The sequence below is a fragment of the Taudactylus pleione genome, unplaced genomic scaffold (genome assembly GCF_031769625.1).
Source record: "Taudactylus pleione unplaced genomic scaffold, aTauple2 ptg000520l, whole genome shotgun sequence".
Lineage (NCBI taxonomy): Eukaryota > Metazoa > Chordata > Amphibia > Anura > Myobatrachidae > Taudactylus > Taudactylus pleione.
Window position 1 is genome coordinate 9,055,216 of NW_028284922.1, and position 13,137 is coordinate 9,068,352.

The 13,137-nt window shown below is 43.3% G+C and overlaps 1 protein-coding gene across 3 annotated transcripts in view; it reads right to left on the reverse strand.

Annotated features, from left to right (window-relative positions):
• Positions 1-13,137, reverse strand: part of LOC148501331 (uncharacterized) — a 276,950-nt gene that overhangs the window by 222,562 nt on the left and 41,251 nt on the right. For all 3 annotated transcript variants that reach the window (XM_088450639.1, XM_088450638.1, XM_088450640.1), the window contains exon 5: positions 6,253-6,342. In XM_088450639.1, the coding sequence (XP_088306765.1) occupies positions 6,253-6,342 (90 nt within the window). The remainder of the gene's footprint in view (positions 1-6,252; positions 6,343-13,137) is intronic.

Below are 13,137 nucleotides of genomic sequence, written 5' to 3' on the forward strand. Positions count from 1 at the left end.
AGGCAGGGAATGTTTGGGAGAGGTAACAGGGAATGGAGTAAAAAAATGTAGACGTGCCACAACAGTTTTCGGGGCCTGCATCTGTGATCCTGTACAAAATAAAAATGGCTCTGGTGTCTCAGGTCATATGGCCATTCTGCGCGACCATAGGGTTATTCAGAAAACTGATAATCGAATTATCTACTACCGAGCCAAGTGTCTTTGTAGACACAGATCCTGGACAAAAGTCAATGAAAGATGATGTTTGTCCATGAAAGATGACGTTTTGCCTCTTTCTGAGACCCGATTTTTGGCGGGAAAATTTTGAATTTGGCGGGAAAATCAGAACTAATCCGAGCCTGCACATCCCTAATAATAATATAGCCCTATAAATCTTCCGGACCTCAAGGGCCACTGCACAGTCCTACAGGTTGCACAGTGGTATATTAACACTTGATACTTGACCCATAGAGCATTTATGAGAATATTCTGAACATAGGACTGCCACACGTTAGCTTAAGGTTTCTCATTTTAACTTGGCGAACCACCAAACAAAACTAAATCCTACATTTTATTTGGATAGTCTATTAAGAAAACATTGCTAGCTTTGGTAAAAACAGATCTCTAAAAGATTATGTCCTACAATGGGTCAGAACTAACATGTAGCAAATGCAAAGTCGGCACAACTTTAAGGAGCAATTGACTAGGACACTTTATTGTATTCTACCTTTATCTTTTGCTTTTTTGTTATGTACTGTACTGTATGTTAATCATATATTCATAATGTTTTTGTAACACACCTGTAGAGTACTGTGTCCAGGGGCGTAACCGGATATTTGAAGGCCTCATAGAAAAAGTTTTTAAGGGCCCCTATGTACCACCCAACGGTGAAAAATTTATATAACACATGTAACTTTGACAAGGAAAATGGGCCCTGTTCAGCTCTGGGCCTCATAGCAGCTGCACCCTTTGCACCTATGGTAGTTACGCCCATGCCTGGGTCTACTTACCAGGTCCGGCGGCAATGGTCAGTGCTTGCTGCAGCTGGCCAGGCTGGAGTTTGCTTTAGCTGTCTCAAACCGGCATCCTGCAGATAGGTAGGTGATCAGCCCTGACCGCCCGGTAACTCCACTCTCTCCATAGGAGTGGGCATGTTGTTCACTTCCTGTCAGATGATGGTGAGTTTTGTCACCGACGAGGTGAGGGTAGTAGTGGAGGAGTCTCTAGCAGATACGTAAAAATGAGGAGGTAGTATGTAGTTTCTCCTCATGTACTAGCAGTATGTATGGGGTAAATGCTATTGGAAGCCAAACTTCATGGGAGCAGGTGGGTATGGAACCAGGATACTGAATGCTGTTGGGATCAGGTGAATATAATAGATGTAGAGTATCCAAGATGGTGAAGTTCTCTAGATGCACTGTGTGTTGACAAAGTGTTGTACTAGATGCTGGAATATAGAGCCGTACCAGCTATACAGGATGTGCTGGATTGCGGAGCAGAACCAGCTATATGGGATGTACTATATTGCGGAGCAGAACCAGCTATGCGGGATGTGCTGTGTTGCAGAGCAGAACCAGCCATTTAGGATGTTCTGGGTTGCGGAGCAGAACCAGCTATACCGAATGTTACCAGACCAAATGTGGTCAGCAGAGGAGGACCGAGACTCAACCATGCATTAGCCGGGCACAACGCCAACAACAGTTTCCACAGGGCACTAGGACCGAACCAATAACCGCAGCAACTTCGTAGGCTCCGTTTTCTGGGAATGCTGAAAGCAGTGGCCCCGGCAGTGTGATTTTCCAAGACATCCTGAGTAACTTGAGGGTTACTTAGATGTCCAATGGTCATGCAGTTCATCCTATATCTGCATCCTCAGATGCAGCATCGGATCAGAGAAGCCGGCAGTTGACTTTTTTTTTAACTTATGACGCCTTCTGTGGATTTTGCATATTGTAGCACAGCCCTGTGCAACTGCGTCTATCTCTGATCAGGCCCTATGTATGTATTTATGCAATGATATTTTGTGGTGGGGTACGCAGTACCATCACTTTTTTCAAGGTCTATTTTTAATTCTTATAACAAGTTCGAAAAACAGGTATAAATCAGTGAAGTCATTTCAGAAATGACTAAAATAAGCATCTGCTCCCTTATCCAGAATGTTACTATAACTCTATCATACTGTAACATTAGGTGAGTACTGCCACCATTCCTTCTGAGTACCCACACATGTTTTAGTAGAAAAAAAAGCACTATATTTACTGTATGTTAAGATGCAAATGTGACTGTTGCTGCCTACATTTTTTACCTTTGTAATTTTGTTTTATATTCTATACCTATATACCGCACTACGGAACCCTTGGGGCACCATATAAATAAAATATAAATGGTAATAAACTATTTCCTACATTTATTTCAGAGTAATTTATTCTAAAACTGTCAGCTCCCATTGCGTGGGATGTACTAAGCTTCGCACTTGTAATGCGGTACATCCCGCCTGTCTTCGGGTACATACCGTGGTTGATTTCCACGGTATATACCTAGAATACCGCAAAGGACAGCTATCCCGATAAGAGTTGTCCTTTGCGATGGCTCCAGAGAGAGAGACTTCCGGGTTTAATACCCAAAAGTCCTTCTGTTGTCCTTCTGCACATACACAGAATGCCACGGGCCGCAGGGGGCGTGATAATATTGGATCCCTCGCAAGGGGGAGTGTCCCAATAAGAAGCCTATAGGCTTCTATTGCGTAATGCCACCTGAAGGTAGAGTTACCCACCAGGACAATGCATTCCGATAATTTGTGCATATGGAGAATGCGGTAAAAACCCCGAAAACGAGGAGTCTTCCCGCATTTTCCCTTTAGTACATCCCACCCATTATGTTCAAAGTACTTTCCTTCTTACTATGTCCCTATTACAGAGATTTTCAACTCCAATGCTCAAATACCACCAATGGGTCATAATTTCAGCATTCCTTCAATCACATAGAGATGAGTGCATTCTGTATTGCTGATAGCAATGATGACACCTGTTACAACAAACAAAATTCTTGAAAATACAGGTATGACCTGTTGGGGATATTTGCCACATGATTACTCTTAGGGGTATATTTACTAAAGTGAGAGTTTTTAGAAGTGAGTTTTAAAAGTGATGTTGCCCATAACAACCAATCAGATTCTAGCTATTATCTTCTAGAAGGTGCTAGTTAAATGTTAAGTAGAATCTGATTGGTTGCTATGGGCAACATCACTTCTTAAGCTCACTTCTAAAAACTCTCACTTTAGTAAATTTACCCATAAGAATTACAACATGCAACCCCAAATCTACATCATACAAACATAGGGCCAGACTGCCTCTGACAAATGCCTGATGGGCTTTGTACAGGGAAATGCCAAAGATAGGCACATGCAGGGATACGGGGAGCGTGCCGGGGTGAGATTGTATGCACAGATGGATGCCGGGGCCGTTTTGGTGCATGCAGGGAGGAGGGGAGCGTGCCGGGGAGAGATTGCTTGCACAGATGGATGCCGGGGCCGATTTACTGCATACAGGGAGGAGGGGAGCGTGCCGGGACGAGATTGCTCGCACAGATGGATGCCGGGCTGATTTAGTGCCTGCAGGGAGAAGGGGAGCGTGCCGGGCAAGATTGCGCGCACAGGGCTGATTTGGTGCATGCAGGGAGTAGGGGAGCGTGCCGGGGTGAGATTACGCGCACAGATGGATGCCGGGGCCAATTTAAAGCCTCAGTCCATCACTGCATATTAACAGGCATATTACCCTCTCTCTACCTCACTCCATACTTGCCTACCCTCCCGATTTGGTCGGGAGCCTCCTGAAAATCGGGTGCCGCTCCCGACCTCCCGGGATGGCAGGCAAGTCTCCCGGCTGCCGCCGACCCCTCCTGTCCCACCGCAAGTCTCCCGGCAGCGAAGGGGGGCGGTAACGCGATTCACGTCATTTTGGCACCGCCCCCCGCTTCACACTGCCTGTAATATCGGCAGTGTGTAGTGGGGGCGGGGCCAAAATGACGCGCTCGCGTGGCTCCACCCTGCCCACAAAAACTTCTCATCTTGCCGGCCCCGCCCCCCGTCTGCTGGCCCCGCCCCCACAGTAATGCCGATCTGGCTGCTCCCTCCCGGAAGGGGCAGCCAGATAGTCGGCATGTATGTCTCACTCCACCCTAATTCACATTCATGAATTTATTTCCTATTTTTCTTTCCTAGTATGAAATATCCCAAACTAGCCAGCATAAAATAAGACCTTTTATATCTTACAATATCTCCTCTGTCAATTCTAGCTGCTGAGCTATATTACCAAATCCAAGTGCCGCACATCTGTACTTCATTCTGATTTTATAGAAATCAGCAAATCACAAACATATCCCTTTCCTAAATCCTTTTCAAAATCCCTTATATGTGCCCTGTGGAATGCATGCTCTGTCTGTAACAAACTAAGGGCCTGATTCAGAGCCGCTTGTAAGCGGCCACTCGTTTGCTCCGAGCGATGTTCGCACATCTGCGCATGCGTATGGGTTGTAATGCGCATGCGCCAACAAGTCAGTGCGGTCAGGAAATCGTGTGCTCGCAAAATAGCGAATGCCTGCTAATTTGAGTGACAGGATGAGGCGTTTGTGGGTGGTAACAGGGGAAGGTGCTTGAAAACGGGGAGTGGAGATCCGAACGCAGGCGTGCCAAACGGTCAAAACGGGCGTTTTAAGGGTGTGCATAATTAACAAAGCAGCATCATCGACCACGTCACTTGGTTGTCTTTTAGCCTGAACTGCTCGCATGATTGCGGTAGGAAAATGCTACCACAAGAATAGCGAGCAGTTCATACGCCTTTCGATGTACTCGATTAATCTAATAAATAGCGGAGATGACGTATGATGCGAGCGGCCAAGGGGCGTCTTTACAAAATAGCGAGCGCATGTTTCGGACGCTCGCTCAGACATAGAGGCGTCAACAGACCGCAAAGAGCGAGCACTCACTTTAAATATCGAGCCCCTTTTTCTGAACAAGCGTCCGCAAATAGCGTCCGGCTCTGAATCAGGCCCTGATTCAGCAGTGCTGGCTAGTGCACTGCTCAACGCATTTTTCCGATGATAGGGAATCTACGCAGGTGACCGACCCGTTCTGCGCATGTGCAGAATGGGTTTGCAAGCCCGTGCGCAAACTGTCAGCAGACTGTCTCCGTTACGTGAAACTGAGGCGTGTCACCACCGTTGGGGGGGAAGGGAAGAGGCCAGGATCTCTGTCGGCTGATGGAGATTTCCTGGCCTCCTCCTCACAGCTGCGACGGCCCAATGGGTTACCACAGCCGGCCGGTGTTCCGCTGCGTATTCGATGCTGCATTGGACAACGCAGCTCGGATACGTAATGCAGCAGGAGGCATGATGCCTCCTGCTGCATTAGAATATCTGCAGAGATGGAATAGCTAAGATGCTTGCGAGCAGATTAGCTATTCCGTCTATAGCTGAATCAGGCCCTAATTACCATTCGTGACCTTTTCCTCTAAAAGAACCTCAACAAAAACAAACATGATCTCCACACTGCTTTACAAGCAGGCATTTCACATGGTCATCTCCACATCACCCACACCTCCAGGTCTGGAAGGTGATATGGGGCTTGTGTACAGGAAGGACAAAAGCGGTAACATGTCTCAGTACAATTATCAGTGATGACTGTCAAAGATTCTGGAAGTAGTTTTGAAAGTGACTAGACACTGCCCTTATGCTGGATGTCTCCAATATGTAGGGATCAAGTTTCCGTAGTAAGTACTGGCAACGGCACCGCAACTTGCCCCCTTATGCACTGCACACGTAGATTTTTCTATTCAATCCTGTGGGGCTGCGAACAGAAATCAGCGAGTCCGGAGGAACTGTAAGTGTGGCATACTGCTGCATTTATTAGTGCTGTGAGTCACCTTGTGGCTAATATTGTTGACCCTGCATTATGATTGGATTATCTGATGTGCCCTGTGCATGATTACTGATTTTCCGGGTTGGATTTTTTAAATATTCTCAGGATTTGGTTTTATATCTAACGGTATTATAAGGTCATTGATTTGTGAATTGAGTGCAACTTGGACTTACTGTACACATAATGCTTAGAAAAAGAAAACAGCCATAACTAGCAAACACTTACTGAGGTCCTGTAATTATCATATTAATGCCTGGAAATAAAAATATTAATAAATACATTTCCCATACTTCCTATGTGAAGAAGAAATTTCTGCTTGAAAAATTCAAACATCAAATGATAATATACAAAGTAAGTACCGTGACATGTGGTAGCGGGTGACAAACGGGCTTCATTAATGTTTTGAAATCCTTTTTCTTGTCTTCAACTGGTTTAATGAAGTCTTTAACCTTCAACATAAGAAAAAGTATTAGGTCTCATATGTTACAAATATATAAAATTAAGTTTCATTTTCTTTAGATTTCCCAACCTTACATGTTATATATTTGCTATAAGGATTGTTGGTACAATGAGTTTCCTACCTAATATGTATGTAAGGGATGTAGTCAGGTAGCCGACGGTCTAAATGGCGACCGCCGGCTTCCCGACTGTCTAACCCGGCAAGGTGCTAATGACAGGCGTCAAAATCCTGACGCCTGTCATTAGACCTACACCGGGAGCCCGACGCCCCGGCATACCGAACGAAGGTAAGCCGGGCGCGGACAGCCGCGGGGTAGAGGGATAGGTTTTAGGGCTCCAGGGGGGACTTAGGGTTAGGCACCCCCCCCCCGGTAGGATTAGGGTTAGGCTAGGGGAAGGGGGTGTTAGGGTTAGGCACCCCCGGGGGGAGGCTAGGATAAGTCACCCCCCCCCTGGGAGACTTAGGTGCCAGGATTTGAACTGTGGGCCGTAATACCTACTACACCCATATATAATGCTGTTTGGTGATGTCACATAACTTGTGCAGCTGCTAATATCTTTCCATAATGGGTTTGTGGGGAAAAATTGCGGCATTTGTCCTGGCCAATGGGATGAGTTTGCCGGAGTATAGGCAGTCCTTCCTAAGTACGGACTGTACCTAGCTATGTGAAATCAGAGCGACATAAATCTATATAATAATTCTCTAATGGTCTTTCCAGTCTCCAACATGCATGCACACTGGGAGCTGGAGCACGCCAACTGTCCTATGGCTACCACTGCTAGGGAGACCTAGTCGGAGAAGAGGAGAACCTGCCGGGGTGCCAGGAAAGGAGTAAGTATGAGGACGGCACAGAGTAGGGGTGCTACTTATGGGGTCGGGACAGGATGGAGTAGGGGTGGCAGAGGAGGTATTCTGTTCTTTTATTTCATTGTCTCTATACAATATCTAACCAGCAATAACACTGGTTCCTGTGTTCTAATATCCGCTAACTGGATTCCTGTCACTGATCCCTGACATCAGTAGACTGCATTGCTCTCTGGCGCCTGTGGCATGTATTTGAATATATTATCTTCTGGATTTCTGACTTCTTCTTTGTGCCTGACTATCTTGTCTCCTAAATACCATAGGTCGATATTGACACTGTAGTCACCAGGGCACACTTCTGTACCCTCAGCCTGTGACCAGCTTCTGCTGTTCCCTGTGTGTCAGCCAGTATGCCAGCAGCCACAGCATCCTATTGCTCCTCAAATTTGTGACTAGCTTCCACTGTTCTCTGTACCTCATCCTCTCCAGACTATGGGGTAGATTGACTAAAGGACAGTTTATTAGAAACAACAGTTTTCTGGTAACTTTTCGGCAGTTTTGAAACTTCCAAATTTACTAAAAGTAATTTGCAAAAAAAAAAAAAAAAAAACGCCAGATACATGAAAGTTTAGAAACCACCATCATACACATCACTATGCCGATGTTCCACTATTATAGAAATAAAATGTATCAAGCAGCAGTTTTTAAAACCTCAAAAAAAAAAAAAACAGGTTATACGATTAAAGCAGTAATGACTGGCGAGATAGCTCAAATAATTTGCTGTATGAGCTATGTGGCCAATCAGAAGGTGAGGACTCCCTGTACACTTTTATGGAAGACACTCATTATATAAAGGAAAATAGCATTAATAATACTCTTATGGGGTAATATTATTTTATCAATATATTTGGGTACAAAATTAATATTTGATTTTATTAAGACAGCAATATTATTAATCGTTCATTTGTGTTAAAGTTATGACTGGGGCAACATTTATTATTTTATGGCTCTAAAAATGGTGCACACGTTATAAAATTATTAATGTTGCCCTTATATATATTACAATCAAAGCTGTGCTGGCACTCAGGGCAATATAAATACCATCCAGCCTGGGTGCCTCCAAAGAAAAATCATAAATAGTCAAATCAGATGGAGTGGCACTCTCAGGACTTGTAATCCAACATATTCGTGGTGTAATGACACCCAACACACAACAGGTACCTCCATGTGGTCAACGTTTCATTTAATACAAAACTTCATCAGGACGTTGGATTACAAGTCCTGAGAGTGCCACTACATCTGATTTGACTATATATACATATATATATATATATATATATAAATATATATATATATAGGGGTTTTTTTACAACAAATTAAGAATTAATTAATAATATTTTCCACTTGATCCAACTAAACATTTGTGCAATGAATGACATTAATAATATAACATTGCCCCTATAGGAGTAATATTACTGTTATTTTTCTCCTTCATCAGTACATAAAGATAGCAGCCTTCATTAATGGTGTATTGGGAGCCCTCACCTTCTGATTGGCCATGTACTGTAGATGCGGCAAATTTGTGGAGGGTTTTTGGAAAAAACCACCAACGAGTTTTGTCCAAACCACCGGCAATTTGGCCATTTTAAGCCACCACTGTCACAACTCAGACGGGTAATGGATGTTGGCCCGTACTCGGGATTGGCGAAGACCCAGAACAGAGGTGCAGAGTCTAACGTGCCTGTGGTATTCACCAGGGGCTCCCGCAAGGAGGTATGGACTTCGCGGCACCCGACACTCAGGTCGTGACCTTCCGGCCAGATTCCCTCGTACAGGTGCTCGTGTGCTCGGGAGTGGTGCTAGATGTATGTAATCAGGCGTATGAGGCATAGTCGACAAGCCGGGTCAGAACCAAACGGACAGCGAAGTACCAGGGAGAAGGCAGAATCAGTTCACACAGAAGCTAAAGTTGAATCAGGAATCACCAGGGGATCAGACGGAAATGAGCCACAAGGAATAGCCAAGGTCAGGAACAGGTAGACACTAGCACAAAGTCAGGTATGCTGGAGTAAGGTATGAGCCTATACTCTGGCACTGGAGTGCTCCCAGGAACTTCCTTATATAGATCCAGGTTCAATTCTGGTGCCAATCAGATTTCCCCTATACATCGCCTGGCCCTTTAAATTTTAAACAGAGCGGCATGCGCGCACTTATGGGATCCGCGGCCCCCTGTAAGCAGTAGCTACTGGAGGAGAGGAGGGAGAGGTGCTGATAGCGGATGCCAGAGGCTTCCCGTCCGCTGTCCTTGCCGGATGGAACCCCAGCTCCGCCGGACTGTTTACCCCAATTTTTAAATCCAATTATAATTGTGTAGACGGAAAAAGTTGATGGTTAATATGTGTGTCTTACGTTTTTAACTTCTCGCAACTGTAGTGTGTTTAAATGTCCCTAGAGCGAATAGAGGAGATGGGCCTCAAATTTTTTCAGGACAGTTTTGGTCTTCAGGCCTCCCAAGCTGGTAACAGACTGACTGGCAGGCTACAGCAGAGAGGTATTAACAAATTGGTAGCACAGTTTCCTAGATGTATGTCACTATCAGGGAAGTTAATTTTGAATCAGAGACCTCTGACTTGTAAGTTAGAAAAACTTGCTCATTGTGGGGGAGATGTATCAATCTTCTAAAGAAGACAAGTGGAAAAGTTACAGATAGCAACCAAACAGACTGTAGCTATAATTTTATAGAATGTACTAGATAAATGATAGCTAGAAGCTGATTGGTTGCTATGGCCAACTTCTCCACTTGTCCTCTTTATAAGGTTTGATACATCTCACCCGCAACTGGTATTTTATGAGTAAGTAGAGAGGGATCTTTGACTGTTATTTACAGCTGGATAAGTCTAGGATTGTTGTTGTCCTTGTTTCATATTATTTTTAACTTATTTACTGCACAATAAAACTAACTGCAGACTAGTTTCGAGGATTTTCTTTCTGCTATACTGCCCTCTGCCACCCCTACCCCAAATTCAGATTCTGAAACCATAGCTGATCAAAAGAAAATAAAGTTGTTTCTAACATAACCAATTGTTGGCTAAAGGTTTCAGCTGATATGTATCAATCCTGTTTGAAATATATTAGTCAGATATATCATATTCCCCTTCCTTCAGTATTTACTACAATAGAATTTGGTGGGTAACCCTCCAGCATTGTTAGGTTTTTACATTTGTGTAACAATATTGCGGCCCAGTAGAAAACCATTAAGCAGGAAGCAGAAAAATACAGAATATATATGTGTATATATATATATATATATATATACATACATATAAATGTCCCGGCACTCCGTAAGCCCAAATCCGGGCAAATACCTTGCTCCAGGTGCCCTCAATAAGGTGGAGATCACTCCCCTCTATACAATCCACGGTGAAATAGCGGCACTCAGGAGTCTTCACAATAAGGTGAAACAACGTGTTTAATTCAACGTTTCGGGATACGGCGACCCTGTCTTCAGGAACACACAGATAACATACATGCAATAACAATGACCTTAAATACCTTTAGATGTGCTTGATTAAACCGTGTAACCTGTCCACCTCCGGGTTACAGACCACACACTTCCGGTCGCGGCACCCACAAACCGGAAGTGACATCATCCTATGTCCGGATGGTAATACAGGCACATTAGTGAATAAAAAAAGGAATACTTTAACATATTACAAAAACAGTGAAGCACTGTCACTGAACTGAGCAGCGCTACATCGTGCCATATGCATACATATAAAAAGAGTGACAGTGAAACATGTTTAAAAAAATGGTACATAGATACATACATAACCACATTGCCATCTTGTGGCCAAAACACAAAAACACATGCCAATATTTACTATGCAACTTCTATGCTACAATGTGAAAGTGCAATGCCATCTAGTGAACATAGAGAAAATTGCATGGTGTCCTAAGACACCAATACAATCGAATAAGTGCTATTAAGTGCTTATGATACTAACTCATACCCAAGTATGTAAGTACTAACCTGTAATGACCATATATTAAACAACTTAAAAAATAATAATATAAAAAATATTAAATACCCCACTATATAATGAAAATTGTTATAATAATAATAAAATGATGTCTTCAAATACCATCACTATACTCTGACAAGTGTTAAAAGTGACCACAAGTGTCAAAAAATGAAAAATAAAAATAAATATAAATGTAAATAATGAAAACATGTCAAAAAAGGCGACAAGGCCCCCCTATATACACCAGAAGGATGCTGAAAAAGATAGCCACCACTACATCAATATGTGGCTAGCTATCATCACAGGATACCTGTACGAAACCATGAATATAATACCATATAAATCTACAGCTTTGTCTCTAAAATAATCCAAAATGAGAAAACTCAAACAAATACTGTAACATAAAAAAAGCTTCTTACAGAAAATTGATTAATTGACCCTTTACAAAAAATTGTGAATCCCTAGAGACTCGTTGAGGCCCCTAGGTGCTACTGTGTCTAAACGGAAGATCCATTTCGTTTCTCTTTGCAATAGCTTTTTAGATCTATTGCCTCCCCTAATAGAGACTGGGATATGATCTATTATGCGATATCTTAACGTGGCCATGCCTTGTTTCAAATTAGCAAAATGGCGTGCCACAGGCTGTTCACTCTGTCCTGAGAGAAGGTCCGCCCTAACAGCAGACCTATGTTGAGCCATTCTCTCCTTGAACTGATGTTCTGTCTTGCCCATGTAGTGTAACCCACATGGGCAAGACAGAACATACACAACATATGTGGACGTGCAACTCAAACTCCACTGGATCTTACATTTTTTACCCATATAAGGGAGAGAGATGTATTCTCCTGGGATCAAATAATTGCACGTAGTGCACCCCAGACATCTAAAACAGCCTTTCATGCACTGTAAAAACCCTGTAGGCTCAATCATTGTTGTCTTAAAACCGGTGATGTCCGTTTTGACCAACCAATCCCTGATGCTTCTGTTTCTCGTGTAACTCGACATTATTTTTGATGAGTGAAGCATGGGTAATTCTGGGTCGGTAGAGACCAGTGGCCAAAATTTTTTTGCCATCTGACCAGTGTGTTTGCTCTTAACACTATATTGATTGACCCATGGTATAACCTTGGTCATATCTTTAGGGGCTTTAGGCTATAATAGTTCCTCCCTATTAAATTGTAGAGCTTTCATCTTTGCCTCATGCAATAAATTCAAAGGGTAGCCTCTTTGTAGAAACTTATCTACCATAACATTCAATTGCCTCTCTCTTTCATCAGGTTTGCTGTTCACTCTACATACTCTCAAAAATTGAGAGTATGGGAGACCCCTCACAGTAGGGGATGGGTGGAAACTCTGAAATTTAAGCAATGTGTTTCTATCCGTAGCTTTTGTGTATAATGAGGTGTGTAACATGTTGTTCTCTACCTCTATCTTGATGTCTAGAAAATTTAACTGGGTAGTGCTTTTGGTTACCGTGAATTTCACTGGACTGTTAGACTTGTTATGTGCCTCTATGAGAACATCAAAGCTCTGTTCCGAGCCTGTCCAAAACACAATCAAATAATCTATGTACCTATAGTACAATAAAATGTTCTCAGAGATCTCATTCCTGCCAAAAAATAGATCACATTCAACTTCCCACATGAATGAATTCGCCAGGGAGGGGGCTACAGCAGAGCCCATTGCACATCCCGTGCATTGATTGTAAAAGCGGCCATCGAATAGAAAATAATTATGCTCTAATGTAAACTGTAATAGAGATAAAAAAAACTCAATGTCAGGGCCCTCATATTTCGGATTTCCAAATATTAGTCTTCTCACAGCTTGCACACCCGCAGACTGCGGAATGCAGGTGTACAAGCTTGTGACATCAAGTCTGATGAGCAGCAGGTTGTCAGGTACAGGTCCCAAAACCAGCAATTTATTCAAAAGAGCACTAGAATCTTTAAGATGCGTAC